This window comes from Electrona antarctica (assembly GCF_951216825.1).
Source record: "Electrona antarctica genome assembly, chromosome: 9".
Classification (NCBI taxonomy): Eukaryota; Metazoa; Chordata; class Actinopteri; order Myctophiformes; family Myctophidae; genus Electrona; species Electrona antarctica.
In genome coordinates this window covers 15,540,334-15,560,504 of record NC_136790.1, presented here as the reverse complement: position 1 = coordinate 15,560,504, position 20,171 = coordinate 15,540,334, and the positions used below count along the sequence as shown (strand labels likewise).

At 41.4% G+C, this 20,171-nt stretch overlaps 2 protein-coding genes across 2 annotated transcripts; both read right to left on the bottom strand.

Annotated features, from left to right (window-relative positions):
- Positions 1-7,099: 7,099 nt before the first annotated feature.
- parp3 (poly (ADP-ribose) polymerase family, member 3) lies at positions 7,100-16,410 on the bottom strand. The gene is made up of 11 exons (XM_079510077.1): positions 16,213-16,410; positions 15,588-15,894; positions 13,827-13,952; positions 13,547-13,729; positions 12,547-12,685; positions 11,353-11,579; positions 10,918-11,076; positions 10,691-10,777; positions 10,213-10,390; positions 9,976-10,119; positions 7,100-9,117 (listed from the first exon to the last, which is right to left on the bottom strand). Exons 2-11 carry the CDS (start codon positions 15,852-15,854, stop codon positions 8,948-8,950), a joined length of 1,680 nt encoding a protein of 559 aa, XP_079366203.1. The 5' UTR covers positions 15,855-15,894; positions 16,213-16,410; the 3' UTR covers positions 7,100-8,947.
- Positions 16,070-19,908, bottom strand: LOC306929845 (progranulin-like; the record flags this gene model as incomplete). Its single annotated transcript, XM_079510580.1, has 5 exons — positions 16,070-16,132; positions 17,737-17,916; positions 18,166-18,510; positions 19,345-19,488; positions 19,864-19,908. 5 exons carry the CDS (start codon positions 19,906-19,908, stop codon positions 16,070-16,072), a joined length of 777 nt encoding a protein of 258 aa, XP_079366706.1.
- Positions 19,909-20,171: the final 263 nt, after the last annotated feature.

Below are 20,171 nucleotides of genomic sequence, written 5' to 3'. Positions count from 1 at the left end.
ACATTTAGTTTTTTAGGGTTTTTTTTTTTTTTTAAATTAATGCACTACTTGATCATACTACAAACTACAGCATCAAGAGTAGCAGATCCACAAGCTCAAAATGTGCCGTGAAGCAACATATTTTGAGCTTGTAGATCTGCTATACTTTAGCTATTTTCTTTTTTATCCTGAAAAATAATACTTTTGGACCTATGAGGTGTCCACCCAACAGAGACGATATACAGCACAGGTAACACTCTGGAATTATCCGCCCTAAGATGCCATAATATATACCCTACTGTTAACCCATTCTGACCTGAGATCAGATTCTAATAATGTCTTCTACATCCTGACAGTTTTCTGAAAAAGTCGTTCTTTGATTTTTCAAAAATAGCAGATCTACAAGCTCGTAGCGCGCCACTCGGTGGCGCGCTATGAGCTTGTAGATCTGCTATTTTTCAATAGCTAAAGCATAACATAATGCTAACACCAAAAGGGGTTCCCGAATACTAGCTAAATTACTTTCAAAAAGCATATACCTAGAAATATCTGGCCAAATAACAGGATAAGCACATAACCCTATGTTGTTTTATTAATTTATATCCTTTAATTATCTCATTAATTGCTCTGTTTGGTCTGCCTGCTTTAGTATAATTTTATACCTGTCTCTCACTTGTATCTGCTTAGCTTGATTTTATTTTTTAATCTAAAATGTGTCTCGTACTGGGAGATGTGTCTCGTAATTCCTTGCATGAATGTCTGCATGCATTTTCTATATTCAGGACCCCATGAAGACTAGAGGCACACCCGTGTGCTTCTAATGGGAATACTTCAATAAACATAAACATTTATGGTGAAAATACACTAATGAATAGGCATGTTTATGTGAAAGCAAGATAATGTTGCTTTGAACTGAAGTCCTTCCACTCTTGTTTGTGTGCACTGTGCACTGAAGATAAGAGTAGTGAAGACACTCTTATCTGATGTCAGTGGTGGTGGGCTGAGTTTGTCACTACTACCAAGTAAGTCTAATTTAGGTAACAACGATTTCTGTTATCTAAACTGCTATAGATCTGAATTAAAATTCAGTCCAATAAAGTACATTAAAAAAAAAAAAGTTGAATGCACATGCAGTGGAAATCCACTCTAGCCGCTCTGAAATCTAACTCCATGCCCACATGACCTCAAATGTTTACGTAACAGACAGACAAATAATACTGTCTACACTATTCTGGCTGACCTCATAACACATTATATATAATATCAGTGTTATGTCAGAGTTTGTTCAAATGTGTGAGGAAAATGACAGATGACATTATGACACTTTTTTCATGTACACAGTTCAATTGTATGGTTGTTGTACTAGAGATCCACTACAGTTCCTAATTCTGGAAAAGATTGCATTTACTGAAAAAGGTTCCAATCGCCTTACTTATACACGGTTAAATCTGTCACTTCTCTAATGAATGGTATCTGATAGTAGTTTATTCTAATTTTCATCTGTTATTTTCATCGGTCTGTGAGTGTGTGTGTGTGTGTGTTGTGTGTGTGTGTGTGTGTGTGTGTGTGTGTGTGTGTGTGTGTGTGTGTGTGTGTGCGTGTGCATGTGTGCATGTGTGCGTGTGTGTGCATGCGCATGGGGGGTGGGGGTTGTCCAAGCTAGAAATATCCACATTGTTTCTGAAGATCCATGACTAATATGGATTAACACTGTAATGCACAGAAACTGACCATTATTCTCAGTGCTTCTGCACCACCTGATCTCCATCATTGGGAAGTTATCAGTATACAGAATAATGTTGAAGTACAAGGTATGGAGACTTAAGTTTGAATCATTTGTCTCATTACATTAATTTGTCTCATTACATACATTAATTTTAAACACACAGCAGGGCTTAAACTGTTCCTTGATTTATTTTTATTTTACATGATGAATTTCTTTTTTTTTTGCCCTGATCAAGGTCTATAGGTCATCAACCAAAACAAATTCAAGACAGACACTAGGACACAGACTGTGACTATAATAAACTGATTACATACCCATGATCCTGTGCTGTGTGTGCAGTGTGTCTGGCACAGTTCACTTCACCCAGGCCAGGTCATATTAAAACATCCTTCACATCTGTCAGTCTTTGCAGGCCTATAAGCCCAGAGGTACACTGCGGAGCCGTGGGTTTCTTCCTGACTGAGACGTTCTGTCTCAGTCTATTAATGCACCGAGTCCAGGTTAATAGCCCAGAAGGTGAAGAACATCATGGTCAGTCTAAGAGAGAGCCTCTCTCTCTCTCTCTCTCTCTCTCTCTGCGAGCTTCAGATTCTGCTGGAGGGTCAAGACAGAATGATCAGGGTACTCACATTAAAATTTGAGATAGTGCTGAGATGCTTTCTGTCTCTCCTCACTGCTGCTGCTCTTCTCTCTCTCATCACTGTCCTGTGCTGTGTATGGCAGTGACTGTCACACATTGTGTGGTGTGTGATGTGTGTTGTTTTTTTTTTTCTCTCTCTCTCTCCTTTTCTTTCAAATAGACACACACTCCACTGTCCCCTTCTGAGAGCTCAGTCAGTCATCGCTGGGTCCTAATACCCCTCGGTTCAAAGGTCCCTGCGTGCATGGTAGGTAGAATGAGGCAGAGGCTGGTATTTCATGTAGCTACACACGGTAAAATCATTCTCTGACCCCTTTTCCATAGGTTGGTTCCCAATGGGAACCGGTTCAGTTATTTTTGGTTCTTAGTCCATGAGCCAGTGCTCCAAAATCGGAACGTTAATTATGAATTGAGTGGGCAAAACGATACCTATATTACATTGTGTATAGCCTATAAACAATGTAATATAGGTATCGTTTTGATCCTATAAATTATAGGATCAATATAAGTAAATTAATATATGATAGGCCTAACCATTCCACACTAGTAGCTTTTTCATATTTTCTATTTTTTGCATATTTTCCTATATAATGCCTCATTTACACATTTTAAAATCACACCCGTGTGAACTGAGTGGTGCAACTCCCCCCCTTCCACCCATCAAAAATGGAAATACAATAAATCATTGTCTTTGTGTAAGTAATCAACTGGGTAAGTTTCATGGTGATAACAATTTTATATAGGTATGGTTTTGCCCACTCAATTCATAATTAACGTTCCAATTTTGGAGCTCTGGCTCATGGACTAAGAGCCAAAAAGAACTGAACCGGTTCCCATTGGGAACCAACCGGTGGAAAAGGGGTCTGTGTGTTAATTTATAGTATAGTGAAAATAATACCAATTGTGGATTCATTATGTACTGTATGTGTCTTCTGGGAAGGTTATGCCACAGACAGTGCTGTCAGACGTGAATCGTAAAATGTCAGATAATCCTGTGTAATCACAATGGATATGTCACTTCTTTTTCCCTCCCCCAATTAACATTCTCAATCTGTGTGCCATCACAATTGAAAGACGTCACAGACTCCTGCACTGAAATACAATGAAAAGGGGCACCTTTTCAACCTGTTTACATGGCAGTAAACCCTTAGATTGTCCCTAGATTAGGGACACTCCCTCGGTTAAATGGTTTAGGCTGCTGCCTGCTAGTTGAAAATGTTGAACATTTTGTTGTTTTTAACCTCCTGATCTCTTACTGTATGTTGGTTGCTTTCTCCTACACAGCTGTATGTGTGCAAAGGGATGTTTTTCGATACACAGTTGTACTAGTTTACGCCAACACTCCCAACAGTAAATGTAAACTGTCATTTTGAATATCATAATGTGTGTTCACTGGAGAGAACTGTATGTCCCGACAATGTATTAAGCCATTTAGACCTGACGTCGAGATTTAAAAAAATTAGGTGTATGTGTATAGTACAGTATGTGGTAGGTTAGGTAGTGGAGATAGTATTCATTGATTGATTGATTGATTGATTAAATACTTTATTACATTTCTGCCTAATAATATATTCAATCAATCAATACTACTACTCTACTACCTAACCTACCTAACACATTGTGGGCTCCATCTTGCGCCACGCTTATCCCTTATCCCTACCTAACTTATTTGCCATTTTTTACTATTTTGAAAATCATTTTAACCCATTTTGGGCGGGAACCCCTTTTGGTGTTAGCATTATGTTATGCTTTAGCTATTGAAAAATAGCAGACCTACAAGCTCATAGCGCGCCACCGAGTGGCGCGCTACGAGCTTGTAGGTCTGCTATTTTTGAAAAATCGAAGAACGACTGACATAGAAACATAGCTTTTTCAGAAAACTGTCAGGATGTAGAAGACATTTTTAGAATCTGATCTCAGGTCAAAATGGAATAGTTCAACTAGCCGATCTACATCTACAGTACGTTGTGATCTTGTAGATCAGCAATTTGAACTTTTTTTTTTTTAAATAGTAAAACATGGCAAACTAGAAAAAGTGCCCTTCTGGGCACAGGTCTCCACCAGGAGGATGTTTTTTGTGTGTGTGTGTGTGTGTGTGTGTGTGTGACGCGGCTTGGCCTGTTGTAGCGCCACCATGAGGCTGATTTGAAAACTGTCAAGTGGCATTTCTTCCTCAGGCTAGTGGGAATATGCATGCACAGTTTCACCGCAATCGGACGCTGCGTTGAGTAATTGTGGCAATTTGTACAAAACGGGTACAAAGCGGGCTACTCCTGAAAGGTTTAGAAGCCAATCGTAGTCAATGAAGGTGGATTATGAGAAATCAAACAAACGCGTCTTGATCACATGACTATGGAGAGCATGTGTAGCGATTTGCGTGAAATTTGGATATATTTTGAAGGAGTAATATTAGAAAATGTGTTTTACATATGTCGGCCTCCTGGTGGCACTATAAAGAGCAGATGTGAAAAATTCCAGGCAAAGGTTTTTCCTTGGCATCTAGCGAGTTGGCATACAAAGTTATCCACAGATCCGTGTAGTAAGAGGTAAAAACACTTTTCGGCGAGTTATAGCGCCACCATGAGGCTGAGTTGAAAATGTTCACGTGGCATTTCTTCCTCGGCCTAGTGGGAATGTGCATGCACAATTTCACGGAAATCACACGATGTGTCCATGATTTGCAGCATTTTGTTTGAAACTGAGCACTCCTGCAAACTTTGGAAGCCAATCTTAGCTAAACAGGATGGAGTCTGAGAAATCTGAAAGACCTGTTTCGTTGAATGGCTCTAGAGAGACTGTGTACCAATTTGCGTGATGTTTGGACAAAATCTGTAGGTGTACTGTCCAAAAACTTTTTTTGCACAAAGCGGCCTCCTGGTGGCGCTATAACAGGCCGTTCTGGAAATTCTGGGGCAGAGGTTCATCGTTGGCATCCAGGGAGTGTGTGTGCAAAATTTGACATCGACCGGGTTAACGGTGCCGGAGATTAGCTGTTCACAGACGGACGGACGGACGGACACACGGACGGACGGACGGAGTGCAAAACATACTCTCTCCCCATGCCTTCGGCCTGGTGGAGACAAAAAGTTTAGGGATAAGGGCTAAGGGGTGGCGCAAGATATAGCCCTATATACTAAACCTAGTTTACTCAAGTACATGAGCGAAATTAGACCAAAAAAGTTGAAAAAACAGAGGCTTGATCAACTCCGGTAATGAACAGACATTGTTCAGTTTGAGTATGTTAACACATTTTGGGGCGGGAACCCCTTTTGGTGTTAGCAATATGTTATGCTTTAGCTATTGAAAAATAGCAGATCTACAAGCTCGTAGCGCGCCACCGAGTGGCGCACTATGAGCTTGTAGGTCTGCTATTTTTGAAAAATCCAAGAACGACTGACATAGAAACATAGCTTTTTCAGAAAACTGTCAGGATGTAGAAGACATTTTTAGAATCTGATCTCAGGTCAAAATGGGTTAAAGCAATCTGGTAACACCTGCTATGCATCCCATGTCTATCATGCATAAGAAACATACTTATAATGCACTATTATCTGCTTAAGACACTATAAATGGGCCTGGGCCATGGCTCAGTGGTCCAGGCACCGCTGGTAACCCAGTCGCGGGTTCGACTCCCGATCCCGACGGCCTTTACTGCACGTCTTCCCCCCCATCTCTCTCCCCATTTCCTGTCAGCCTACTGTCTGTCCCTACATCAAATATATAAAATAAAGGCGAAAGCCACACAAAAAAACCATTTAAGACACTATAAATGGTCTTTTAAGTAGAAAGGACATCAATCCTATGCAATACCAAAAAAAAAGACTGTGAAAGTAAATGATTTTTATTTTCCTCTTTACAGGTCATAACATACAGATTAGATTTGAGGTAAAACTAAATATATTTCACGTTTTACCAGCTTGGCGGGGTTCTTCAGGATCATTTAGGACAGGGGTGGGCAACTGGCGGCCCGGGGGCCACATGCGGCCCCCACCTTCACTTAATGCGGCCCTCAGGTTAATGTCAGAATTCTGATATAATATTGGTTTCAGCTGATTACAATTCCACAACATGCAAACATGACCCGCTTTAATTACTTCAGTCTAAATTAGTAGCTCAATGCTTCAACACAAGTATAATTAAAGGCATTTGAAATGACATAAAAATATTAATTTTCAGGATTCTGATTAAAAAAATAGCAAAAATTCAAGATTTCAATTCGAATATAGCAAAAATAGCCGATCTACAAGACGACCGTAATATATGGCCCTAGGGAGTGAGTGTTGAAATATAGTGGCCCTCTCCATTGTCAAAGTTGCCCACCCCTGATTTAGGAGGTCAAAGTTCAAATCCTGATTCCTGAATATTCTCATCAACAATGAAAAAAGTTTTAGTTCTTTACCAGTACCAAATATTGTGTCTGTTTAACTGTGGTTATGATCCATTAAACAATAACCTTAATTATTTTTTTGAAAAATGATATTACAACTATGAGAATTAACATAGGAATCATAGGAAGTGTTACTAAACAAAGCCTGCCAGTGCTGTGTGTTTAAAATTATTGTTATAAACCAGAACCACTGCTGTATACCACTTTAGAGTGCACCCGTTCTTTTTTGTGGACTCAGGAAATGTACCAAATCTAGTTTTAGTGCCACCATATAACATATTATGGAATAACTTAACATTTCAATAATATATAGCATTATAGCCTCAAACAAGTCCACTCTAAAAGAATAAACACAGTTCCATCAAGATAGAACAACTTTATGTATTGATACCATAGAAGATTATAATGGGTTCAAGTATGGAGCAAAAGGCAGATACATTTACAGTACGTTCAAAATGATTGTTACTCATTAGCGCCACCCTGTGTTCAATTGTGAAATTTATCCGGAAGGTACTGGACCACACAGTGCTGCCAGGGTATTCACTACTTATAGTAGTCACTTCTCCATCAGTTCTTTTTTTTGCAATTACTTTAGGCTTATAACAAATAGTGCTCTTCCTACTTCCTCTTAAAAACACAAATGTACACTTCATTACTTCAACGATACAGCTTTATGCCATAGCCCACACACACACACACACACACACACACACACACACACACACACACACACACACACACACACACACACACACACACACACACACACACACACACACACACACACACACACACACACACACACACACACACACAGAAAATCAGCATTAGAGCAAATCAATTCGAAGCGCATTTGCAAATATGCAAATTTAAACCCTGCCTGGCAGAATTTGCATCGGTACTACCGCCCTAGTCGATATGTAAAAGGGATTGGGGGAGAAGCATTCTGAAGATGCTAATAGTGCAAAAGGTGCTGCATGAAATCTTTAAACTGTGGGGGAACCATCTCACTGGCAACCATGCATACAAACAACAGGTATGTAGTTGCATAAAGTTAAAGTATAAAAGGTAATGCAGTTAACTGATACATACAGTTTAGTATATGTACCCCACACACAGAACAGTATTTAAACAGTGCAAAAGCTAAGGCACAGAGAAACAATGATAAACTTTGGAAACAGGGACACAGTAGAGGCATATATTAAAGGACCACTTCACCACTTTTCAACATCTCTTCATATAATTGGTCCTCACTAATGTTCATGATAAAACACAATTTTTTTCCTACTCAGTCTGTGTCTCATAGGAGGGCTTTGGGCAGTTCGGACACCCGTCCACCAGTGACATCATCATTAGGCAGATTTTTTTTTAAACAAGATTTGTTTTAAAATATATTTAGATTTGTATTATCGTGAGAACGATGGCTTCAACTTTTGCATGCAACTTTTCAGGAAAAGAAAACCTGCCGTTTCTATTAGCTTGGATTCACCATCGATGATGTCACTGGTGGACGGGTTTCTGAACTGGTGAGCCCACCAATTATAGGAAGAGAAGTTGAAAAGTGGTGAAGTGGTCCTTTAAGCCCAGCCATAACTGTAAGAGTATAAAAACAACCATGAATGGAATCTCTGCATAACTGTAGTTCCCTTTTCCAGATCTGGGTCAGTTACGGTCTTAAATCTGCAGTTAAAATCTGCTGTTGAGCCAATCATGAGAAACAGACCCGGAAACAGGAAACCGGCACTCCACCGACTGGAACGCGACAGTTTTCTGCACCACGAAGGGCGGGACTTTCGCCCTATAGTTTTTAGACCGCAACGGAGGGGCTGCATCTTAAGCTAACTTGAGCCACGAGACGAGAGACACCAATTCGAGCGAGTTGCCGGGTCGAACCGGTGCGAAGTTTGCTTGAGCCAACTGAGCCCTGTTACCGAGTTGCGACCCGATAGGTAGAGAACAGTAAAACCTCGTCCCCTCCACTACAATGAACACAGCGTAGCGCTCCCTACTCCACTGACGGCCCGTCAGTCATCACCAAATCGCAAGCCGCGGCGCTCCTTCCAGCCCCTCCCTTTCGTGGGGCAGTCCCTTCTCTTCGTGGTGCAGATAACAGTCTGGAAAATGTAACTACAGTTATGCACAGAGCCTAATGTATGGCAAAGGAGGAACTGCTCATTTTTGTCAAGGACGTGCCTCATATTCCTAAGAACTACTACTACATCTTCAGCTCGAGTAGGTAGCGCATACGGCACTGGCTCTCTCTGTAAACGAGGTACTCGCTGTTGCCGAAGCTGCTTCCGGAGTACTGAGGCTCGTCCACCGGCTTGCCCTGAGGCACGGCCACCTTCTTGCCGTCCAGAGTGAGGAAGGTGTCCTCGGAGGGGGCTGAAAAGCACACGTTTCCACACAGAACGTAAATGTTTTGTTTCCCTCTGTTGCCATGTCTGTTATTTTTCCTACATTAGGGCATCTCGAGCTCACTTAATCCATTGAGACCTGGAACGCATCCATGTCACGTTAGCGTTTAACCACATTAACCATTAACCCATTTTGTGGCGGGAACCCGTTTTGGTGTTTTAAACATTGTTATAATTTAGCTATTGAAAAATAGCAGATCTACAAGCTCATAGCGCGCCACCGAGTGGCGCGCTATGAACTTGTAGGTCTGCTATTTTTGAAAAATCGTTAAAATGTGCCTCAAATCTTTCCGAAAATTGTCATGATTTAGAAAACTTTTTTTTTTAAATTTCGACGTCAGGCCTGAATGGGTTAAGAGCATGGCCACAATAAGAACTACAACAGCAGCTAATAAAACTTGTTAACCAAGAAAACAACTGCTACAGTTTATTACTGACGTTATCATTACTTGCAGTTTAATACATCATGAGCATTTATTAACCCATTCTGGGCGGGAACCCCTTTGGTGTTTTAAGCATTAAGTTATACTTTGGCTATTGAAAAATAGCAGTTCAACAATAGCAGTGCTACGAGCATGTAGATTTTTTGAAAGTCGTGAAATCGTGAAAATGTGTGCAATTCTTTGAATATATTCTTTCACAGCGAACGTTTTTAACTCAAAACATGCGTTTTTCAGAAAACTGTCAAGATTTAGAAGGCATTTGTAGAATCGTCCTCAGGTGTAAATGGGTTAAGCACAAATTGAACTGTTGACTACATTGTTAATTAATTAAACGGACAAAATGTGGACAAAGGTTTGTGTGAAGAATGCTGTAGTGTCTGTACCTGGTTCCACTCTTCCTCTCGCCACAACACTGTCGTAGCCGTCGGGTGCTTTCTTTAGGCTGTGATCATCTCGGGTGATGCTGTATTCTTTACCAAGCGCCACCTCATTCAGAAACATCACTCCAGTGTTCTGAGAGGTACGCACTGCAAAAAAATAAAATAGATTTTTTTTTTTTTACAAACCAGCCTCGGTTTTTACAATTACCACCATCCATCACCAACCATTCCAATACTCACCATAGGCAGCTGACTTGCTGTTTTCAGAAGCAAAGTAGATTCCGGAACCCACGCGCCCACCGGAGTGTGGCATGATCCGCAGACCGCTCTTCAGGATGGCTGCTACCACCGCTATGTTGGTGCCATGCCACAGCAGGCGGCGGTTCTCCAGGCCGTCGTTCTCTCTGAACCGCTCTGCCTGGAAACACACAGGAAAAGGATGTGCAAGTCAGAGAAGACAACAAAGTCATTTGCATTGATATTTAACCCATTTCGGGCGGGAACCCCTTTTGGTGTTTTAAGCATTCTGTTCTACTTTAGCTATTGAAAAATAGCAGACCTACAAGCTCGTAGCGCGCCACTCGGTGGCGCGCTATGAGCTTGTAGATCTGCTATTTTTCAATAGCTAAAGTATAACATAATGCTTAGTTAAAACACCAAAAGGGGTTCCTGTCCAAAATGGGTTAACACAGGATTCTCACAACATAATGGTTTCTACCTCACTAGCTCTATCCATTTCCCAAATGTTGACGATTTCTGGAGCCTGGGGTTCACATGCAGTTGCCTTCAAGTACGTTTTGATGATCTTTAAACAAAAAAAAAGGCGAGAAGAACACGAGAAAAAGAATGTGCGTCAGTTCAAAACACTGTCAATAGACAACATTTTTCACGATGCATACATTTCTTCATGGTGCTTCATAGTACCATATCACTTGACAGTAGTACCTGGAACTCCTTTGCATCTTTGCCCAGTACAGTAAGCCTGCATTTCAACGAGTTGTAGTCTTGGTCCAGAGGGTGAGGCACGGTCTCCACCGTCTCCTCCTCAGCCTTTAATTCCGTCTCGGACTTCAGTGTCTGGGCGAGCTCAATGTCAGCCAACACCTGCAGGAGACATGCGGATTGAGAAATTAACTTCAGTGCTGAATATCAGCTAAGGGTACATGGCATGCTACATTTGAAGCCTTAGGGCAGTATTATGCATGTCTTAAGTACCAGGTCTTATTACTTAACTTAAGACCTGGAGGCGTGATCAATGCCATTTGGCTATTCTGAGTGCCCAAACAGCATTTACCACGCCTCCAGGTCTTAAGTTAAGTAATAAGACCTGGTACTTACGACACGCATAATACTGCCCAAAGTGTGTGCGCAAAACATTACCATGAGCATCTCTTTCTTGCTCTCCACAATCTCTTTTGTGTCGATGGTTGGTGGTCTGCTCCGCCCAAAGTTGTGCGGGACAGTGGTGAAGAACTTGGATGAAAGTTCCTGCAGTAGATTGGCTCCCCTTTTTTTTTTGTTCAGGGCCGCCTCGATCTCCTCCAGGACCTCAAAGCCTTTTGCAATCTGTGTCTTACTCAGCTTGCCCAATGGCATCTTCTTTATGTCTGACACACACATATACACAAAGACATCCCTATATTAATCCATTATGACCTGAGATCAGATTCTAAAAATGTCTTCTACATCCTGACAGTTTTCTGAAAAAGCTGTGTTTCTATGTCGGTCGTTCTTCGATTTTTCAAAAATAGCAGACCTACAAGCTCGTAGATCTGCTATTTTTCAATAGCTAAAGCATAACATAATGCTAACACCAAAAGGGGTTCCCGCCCAAAATAGTAATCATGTTTACAAGATGAATTGGTTAGGGTTAGAGACCGGCTATCTTCTATTGGGCATAGAAGGAAAAAAGGAGGGGACCAAATACAGACACCAAGTGGTCAAAGAAACTATTGAACAAATACATATATATACACAACAGCATATGTCAATCTTTATACAGTATGTCTGTCAGTGTTTATTATTATTTGATCGATTAAGTATGGTGTAATTTTGACTCGCCTTTTCCATATGAAATTTCACAGTATGGTACATGTATGGCATCTACCAAAATACTGTGGTATACTGTATTATTTGTATTTCCACTGTATTACATTTTTGCACCTTTTACTGAAAATCGAAAAAAATAAAAACTACCAGTAGTATTTAGATTTTTAAGAAAAATAAAAAGTATCAACCAGCCAAAGGTTAATTTTTTTTACATAATACGATGGCCTGTGTATGAGTAAACTTTACCCTCGCTGTGGGTTGATAATTGACAGCCTGGAATCTATACTGGTTGAGCCTCAAAGTCAACAAGGGTAGGGTAAGTGACTATTATAGTAGATTGCTTCTACGTATGACCCTTTTAAATGCAACTAGGCATAATACCAGTCCAACAGGTATAATATTGGACTTGCATAACAGGGAGTATATGAACATGTCTTGGATCCATGAATGACCCTGAAGGGGTGGGGCTAGCCGCGGGACAATGGTGGCTAGCAGGTGGATTAATTTAAGAGACGACACACCCACCTAAGTTCATACACGCCATTGCTTCTTTAAACATGTCATTGCTGAAGATGAGCTTGATGAGCTTCTGTGTAGGATCGTCCAGGGTGGATGGCTGGTGGATTTTGGTGACTTTGGAAGTCTTCCCGTCAACAGCATCCACCTGCAGTATATAGCATCAGGGAACAGTCAGTTACATTAGCTTCGGGTTACTGAAATCGTGAGCCCCACCAGCGCTGGGGGCAGCCTACGGTTGATTTACGCAACAAGGCAGTGTAACAATGGGACATTTCACCAGGGCTGTGCAGAGAGCACTGAGGGGGCAGGTGCCCAAACACCCAGAAAATGGCACATGTGCACGCAGGCAGCGCGGCATTTTTGAGCTGGTCATTTTGTGGGGGTCCCTTCATGCCATTTCACTCTGCTAATGGAGCAAGATGTTCCACAATAACATGGCCCATGTCATTGGACAGAAAACTAAGCAATACATTTTCATTAGCATGTAAACATTAAAATATATAATATTGATATGGGCCAAAGATGTTGGGCAGGCCATATTTTTTCTCTTTTGGGTGGCAAAGGGCGCTTTGAGGCAAAAGGGTAGTCTGGACAGTGGACACCATGCTGTGAAACATTGACTCATACATTGTTCCAATTGCATATCTGGATATTACATCTATAATGTCAAGTCTGTCATGCAGGACAGAGGCTATAGATAATTTGTAGGTGATGATGTTTAAAGCGTTATTCTGATTTATCGGTGGTGAGGTGAACACCGCAACTACAACATGACGTCGCGGTGAAGAGCAAACCACCGCTCTCCCCAGCCCTTCTCTGTTTTTACTCACCACCGTTCCACGTTATTACAGCTCCGGTGGTCACCTCACCACCGGAGCGGTGGTCACCTCACCACCGGAGCGGTGGTCACCTCACCACCGAAAACCAGACTATGAATAGGCCTTATGCCCTCCATTCAGCAACCCCCCTCTTGTTCTACCGTGCCGTAACCTCGCTCAAATATTACCTTAACCTCGGCATCTTGTTCTCCGTCCACCTCTATCAAAGTGTACTTCCCAGCGTGAGACACGAAGTTAAGACGATCCGCCCAGTTGTTCTTCGACTTCTCTTTGAACTTTTTCTCAAAGTCCTTTATTGCCTTTTCAGCATCTCCACTTCCACTCGACAACTTGGATTGTCCCCCTTCCCCCTGAAATTACATTAAAAAATTGGACATGAAAGGTCAGGGGGGAAAAAAACTGGTTTGTCATTGGTTCAATGTTTAGTGTCTTGAACTCGAAACTTACCACTCTACCCCATCTGGTCCAACAATAATACTTTCCATTTTCGTGGAGAACTTGAACAACATAAAATTTGTTGTTGTTAGATCCGACGTTTGTTTGATTCAGCATGCAATCGTAGTCTTCATATACCTGTGGGACAGAATGAGACATAATAGTGTGAGGAGGATGGTTCCACTAATAAGATAAGATCAAACTTTACTGATCCCTGTAGGGAAATTCAGCTGCTGTCATAGCAACAGCATCAGTAAGAATGAAACACGTGAGGTGCATCATGTAAGAGTCAAGAAGTGTGTGTGTGTGTGTGTGTGTGTGTGTGTGTGTGTGTGTGTGTGTGTGTGTGTGTGTGTGTGTGTGACATAACTGGAGCACCAACTGACTCTTGAATCTGTTGTGCCGAGTGGGAATTCAGTCAGATCAGCCGCGGATGTCCAGATTCTCCAGAATTGAATATCCAAAATATCTCTGTGCCCGTCTGTGTGTCTGTGTGTCTGTCTGTCTGTCTGTCCGTCCGTGTCCCTTCTATCCATGTATGGAGGTGACCAATTGCATTGCTATGACTAATGAGTAGGCCTACTACTGCATTAAAGGTAGAGTAAGTGATATTTTTTTGAGTGGTGCAACCACTCCCTTACGGAGCTGTGTGTGTGTGTGGGTGGCTGGGTGGGTGTGTCTGAGCACGAAAACAGCATGGTTGTTTTTCACCACCTGTGCGCAACCTAACGCACACATAAACACACACGCACATATTAACTGTATATATGGTGATTTAGGGTGTGACAGTACAGTACAGTATGGGTACAGTAGAGGGACCCCCACACGGTAACTCTGTCATTTCTCAACCGTTTCGGACGCGGGGCGGCTCGCCGGAATCGGGCCAGCACCCCCCCCCCCCCCCCACCCACACACACACACACACACACACACACACACACACACTCACTCACTTCACACGGGTGTGATTTTTTTGGTTAAAACAAAACGTTTTTTTATTCTGATAGTAATCATTGCTATAGTGTTTGTTCAGTAACATGAGTCTCTCTGACTCTCCAATAGGTGACAACATTTCAGCCAATCAGGAGAGACTAGCCATTTATGAGCTTAATTTTTGAGTGGTGTAAACCACTCCTACAACTGGCTTTGTTAGTCTGTCTGTCTGTCTGTCTGTGCTCAAAAAATGAGCACGGTTGCTATGGTCACCCAGTTCACACGGGTGTGATTTCATTACGTCAGACATTACGTCAGACCACAGCTGATCAGTCTATATAAGACCTTACACCACTCAGTTCACACGGGTGTGATTTTTATTATGTGTTCCAGTTCCAATTTTGTCTGCTCATTTCTTTGTCATCACTTACAATTCCACTTGTTTAGTGTATCATTATCGTTGATACAAATACATTGGTATTGCGGTTTCAGTTTCATATTCTGAAAATGCATTTTCTGTTTAATAAAAAGCTGGGGAGAAATGTAGACTCCTGTGACTGAACAAACACTCTATAGCAATGAGCATTATCACACTATAGAGCTAATTTAACACTTATTTTAACCAAAGAAAATCACTTAAGTACTCTGACAATCATGGATGGCATCTCTTAGTCTGCGGCAGAGTTAACTGAAACTAAAATGAGGGAACATATTACTCTAGTTTTAGCTTCAAAACTTTTCTCCATTGCTCTGTAAAGCACTTTGAGCTGCATTTCATGTCATGAAAGGTGCTATACAAATAAAGTTGTATTATTATTATTATTAGTATTATTACTGTACCTCTGCACATGCTGAGATGCCACAATGCTCATCGACCTTCCTCTTGCCTTTGACCTGCTGTGGCCCTGCAGCCAGGAGGGCCTCTTTGGCCGAGGTGAAGGCATCCTTTGCCGTCTCAGCTGGCTCCTCCACCTTGACTTTCACCTTTTTCCCCCCTGCTTTAGCCGAGGTGAAGGCATCCTTTGCTGTCTCAGCTGGCTCCTCCACCTTGACTTTCTTCCCCCCTGCTTTAGCCGAGGAGGAGGCACCCCTTCTCTTTGGTGCCATGATGGTTGGTATAGTAGTACTCCTCTATAAATATCAACACCTCCAAAACACATTAGCTTCTTTAGTTTTTAGCACATCATGCTGGCTATAAGTTAACAGAAACTGAGCAACATTTCAAAGCGTAAAGCCTACATAATTACCACGTTTAGCCAAGAAAGACTATCATATATCATGCTAGCACTGCAGTGCTACAGTATACTTCCTAGTGCAGACAGTCAGCTGGCCAGGCACGTTGAGGCATGCCCAGACCAGGCAGGCAGAGCAAAGCCCGTGTACAACTTTAAAGACACAGTGTGACCAAAACAAACGAAACAAACCCTCTTCCTTAGTAATTAGTTTAGGACACTCACTGACTCACCTTTTATAACTGCATGGATATCTCCAGGCAGACCGAGGAGTGAGTTTGTTTGTTGTCGCTTCGTGAGTGATTCAAAGCTTAATTCACTCCGCCTGCGGCCTGAGATACACACACGTTGAGGCTGTGAGCTGTGACTGCAGTGCACATGCACTCTGCCCTAGCAGAGGTGGAGCCTTCTGACGGTGTCGCGCGGCTCGCGCCCACCTGTAATCGTTGAACTAGTGCAAAACTCAGCACCAAAATAATAGAAAATATAGTTCAACGTTGGCGCTTGGCAAACATATATTGTGCATTACCGCCACCTACTGTCTGTATACAATTGTTTCTACCATTATTATCAGTGTCTGACAAATTTCTGTGCCTCTATGAAGGGGCTAACTATATAAGCTCAATACTTTCAGTAGGCTACTGAGTAAAATAGCAGGGTATACATTTTTTTTATTTTCTGCATTATTTCGTTTTTTGTGAGAGACATTCGTCAAGTATGAAAAGACGACTTTTCAACCTATATCTTCATATAATTGGTCCTCACTAATGTTCATGATAAAATTAATATCACAATTTACTACTCAGTCTGTGTCTCATAGGAGGGCTGTGGGGTCAGGGGGCAGTTCAGAAACCCGTCCTCCAGTGACATCATTGATGGGGAATCCAAGCCAATAGAAGCTTTCTTTCTATTCCTGATCGGTTGCAATGTGATAACTGATAATGGAAGCCATCGTTCTCACGACAATAACAAATCTAAATCTATAGGCTATATATTTTTAAACTGCCTAACGTTGACACTGGAAGACGGGTTTCTGAACTGCCCACATCCTTCCAAATTATGAGACACAAAGTAGAAAACAATTGTATCATTAGCGAGGACCAATTATATGAAGATAGCTTGAAAAGTGGTGAAGTCGTCCTTTAAGTAAGATTAATATTTACATTCAGTGGTTGAAATGAAGATAACGGACATAAAAACATGTAGAAATACTCTGGATCGCAGACCACTATTAAAAAGTACCGTAGTCTCTCAAGCGTCCTCATTTAAAGAATTATCAAACAATAACTTGTGAAATCAGTTTATTTAAGTTGATGAAGCATTACATTTAACAAGGCAGCAGTGATTTATTCAAGAAATGCTTGTCAACCTGAAAACACGTATTTGGAGCCTAATAGAGACCAAATGTGCATTGTAATATTCTCATTTGTTGGTTGTCTTGCATGTTGACAAACCACCAGACTGCCACAGTTGGTGCATGGACTGTCTTCACAGAAGAGCACTAGATCTGAAATAAAAAAATAAATACAGACCAGGGCTTAATATTCATTCCATAAACTTTAAAGCATCATAACACATGATATTACAATACAACATGTTGGTTGCCAGCAATCCAGCTACTACTGTAGAGGATAAGGATCAAGTGTTTTGAGTTGAATACCTTTAAATTGTTTATCCTTGTGATAAGTCACAAACCTTAATTTATGACAAAAGGCTCCATAACCACACTGAAAATGTATATCCTTGTATATGCTTACCTCCTGTTCATACTCTTGGTCCTCCCACTTGGAGATGTAGTTGGCTGGTACGGAGGCCAGGGCCTGCCTTGGGGCAAAGGGGTAGCCGTAGCGCAAGCCCTTTTTCTTACATGTGGTGTATGTGTTGTCACAGTCATAACCATAAGGACAGCAATGGGCCCCATCCAAACAGCATTTACTCTGAGAAGGACGTACAGAGATACCAGCAAGAAGCCCAAAAGTGGTCAGCTGATAGTTCACAGAAATCTTGTTTTCATGCAGTTGAAAATAAACCGGACACTCATTAAATAATTCAATTATTTACACAGTGATTTGCTTAGACTAGTTCATACAAATAGTTTGTATGAAGTTTGTAGTTTATTAAGCCTCTACAAAAGAAATGACATCTGTGGTTTAATGCTGTACTCAATAAATCATAACTTAACGTACAGGGGAGTAGGCGCAACACCACCATCTGCCCACCAGCGTGAAGCAGCAGGAATAGCCATCATTACAGTATGTGGTGCTGTCACACCACACACCTTTAGTCTTGGATGGTTGGACCGTCTCCTCACGCAGGGTCATCTCCAGCTCCTGGCTGTGGTCGGGCCTGGTCTCAGAATCTCTCCCCAGTAGGTGAACCATTTGGAGGGACTGAGAACTTGGCTCCTGTGCCTCCACCTTCTCCAGCATGGGAAAGCTGTCCTGTTCTCCTAACCCTACACAGTACCCTGTGGCAGTATTGCAGATCTTGCCATTAGGGCAGCAGTGGCGCTTGTCAGCACAGCACACAGCCTGGGAAAAAAATAAACATAGGAAATAATACAAACTGTTGCGCATACAGGAAGACTCATTGCAATGACACATATTGCTAAGCATTGACTAATCAACGGTGAAAGAATGGCCCTATTGTAGATATTCACACATGGGCCATAACTTCCTACTGGTGGGGTTTCCAACCCTGAGTACGACGGATTAAAAGTGACCTTGTGTTCCCCACATGTGTCTTTCAATGTCTTTTTTGTTTTGTTTTGTTTTGTTTTTGTGTGTGAGACTATTGTCATCATGGCAGATATCTGAACAGCATTTGTGCCATATTTGTTGATGATAGGAGCAACTGTGTGTCCAGCTCTATTCACACTCACAATGGAATTAAACACAGTTCCACATGCGTTTCCTTTAACATTTATAAAGCACTTTCCAATGATGAATGGTGTGGGCAAATGTGGTGTAGTTCATGGTATTTTTTGTGCACCTGGGGTGTGCTTCATGAAAATCAAATGCTCCTCCTACTATGTACTAAAACCTTTCCACTCACACATAGCCGGCAATGCATACACACACCATTTCTAAATATATTCAACCTGGCAAAAGCGAATTGTTTGAAAAAAATATATATTAAAAATATATATTTTGAATCACTTTGGCCACTCAAAATATATTTTCTTTTTAGTTTCTGTTGCTTACTAATTTACCTTCCTTTTTTCCCCCCCGATGTTCCTCATTTTTCAAATAGCCTACATTTTCAAAGCATGTGACATTCATTTCCTGTCTATTACAGTAAACAATTGATTTCCAGCTAAGTCTTATTGTGATGCACATTCTATAGCAAAGCTGTTGTTGACTTACATTGGAATAAGGGCAACAGGCATATCTCCCAGGAGTCTGGGACAAACAGCAGGTTTCGCTATCCAGGCAGCGACCTCCATCGGGGCAGAAGTAACCCTGAGAAAACCCAGCTGCCATCAGCAACAGTGCAGCACACGTCCACATCTAAAAAAAAAAGAGAATGGTAAAAACAAACGATATATATATGGATTATTAATGACCATTATCCTTCGTGCCAAGCAGTCGGTCTATTCACCCTCTTAATTTGTATTGTTCAAATTCTGCCATTTACTGATTGGTTGAAATTGGCAACCCAAATGAAAAAGTATTTTCTATTGATTAAAGAGCTGGAGAGACCGCTGTTACTCAACAAACACTCTATAGAATTGATAATCAGAATCAGCTTTAACTTTACAAAAGAAAAAAGAAAAAACTGTAACCAGACACAAACATAATTAATTAATTAGTTAGTTATCAATGCCAACATTATTTGTTTTAAATAACATGTCTACAGTAACTTAAAGTGTCTGTGTGCCTTACCTTACCTTGTGCCTGGTTGTTGGTTTGAGGTGGTTTAGCTGTCATAAGTTAAGCACCAGCAAATGTAATGTGTCCCGTATAACCCGTATAACCACTCCTTTTTATACTGTAGGGTTTGCCCTTTCACTTATCAGAAAACTGATCGTTGTGTTCACCTTGTGTGAACTTTCTGTTCCTATAAACCAGGGGTTCTCAACCCGTGGGTCGCGACCCCTCGGGGGGTCGCCAAATTATTTTAGGGGGTCCCCAAATTATTTTCAAAAAAAATAAAAGATTTTTTTTTAAATTTTATTTTCACGATTTTTCAA

Coding starts and splice junctions, on each gene's coding strand:
- parp3 (XM_079510077.1), bottom strand. CDS start 15,854: ATGGCACCAAAGAGAAGGGGTGCCTCCTCCTCGGCTAAAGCAGGGGGG. Junction 10,778..10,917: donor AAGATGCAAAGGAGTTCCAG/GTACTACTGTCA, acceptor TTTTGTTTAAAG/ATCATCAAAACGTACTTGAA. Junction 10,120..10,212: donor CAGCAAGTCAGCTGCCTATG/GTGAGTATTGGA, acceptor ATTTTTTTGCAG/TGCGTACCTCTCAGAACACT.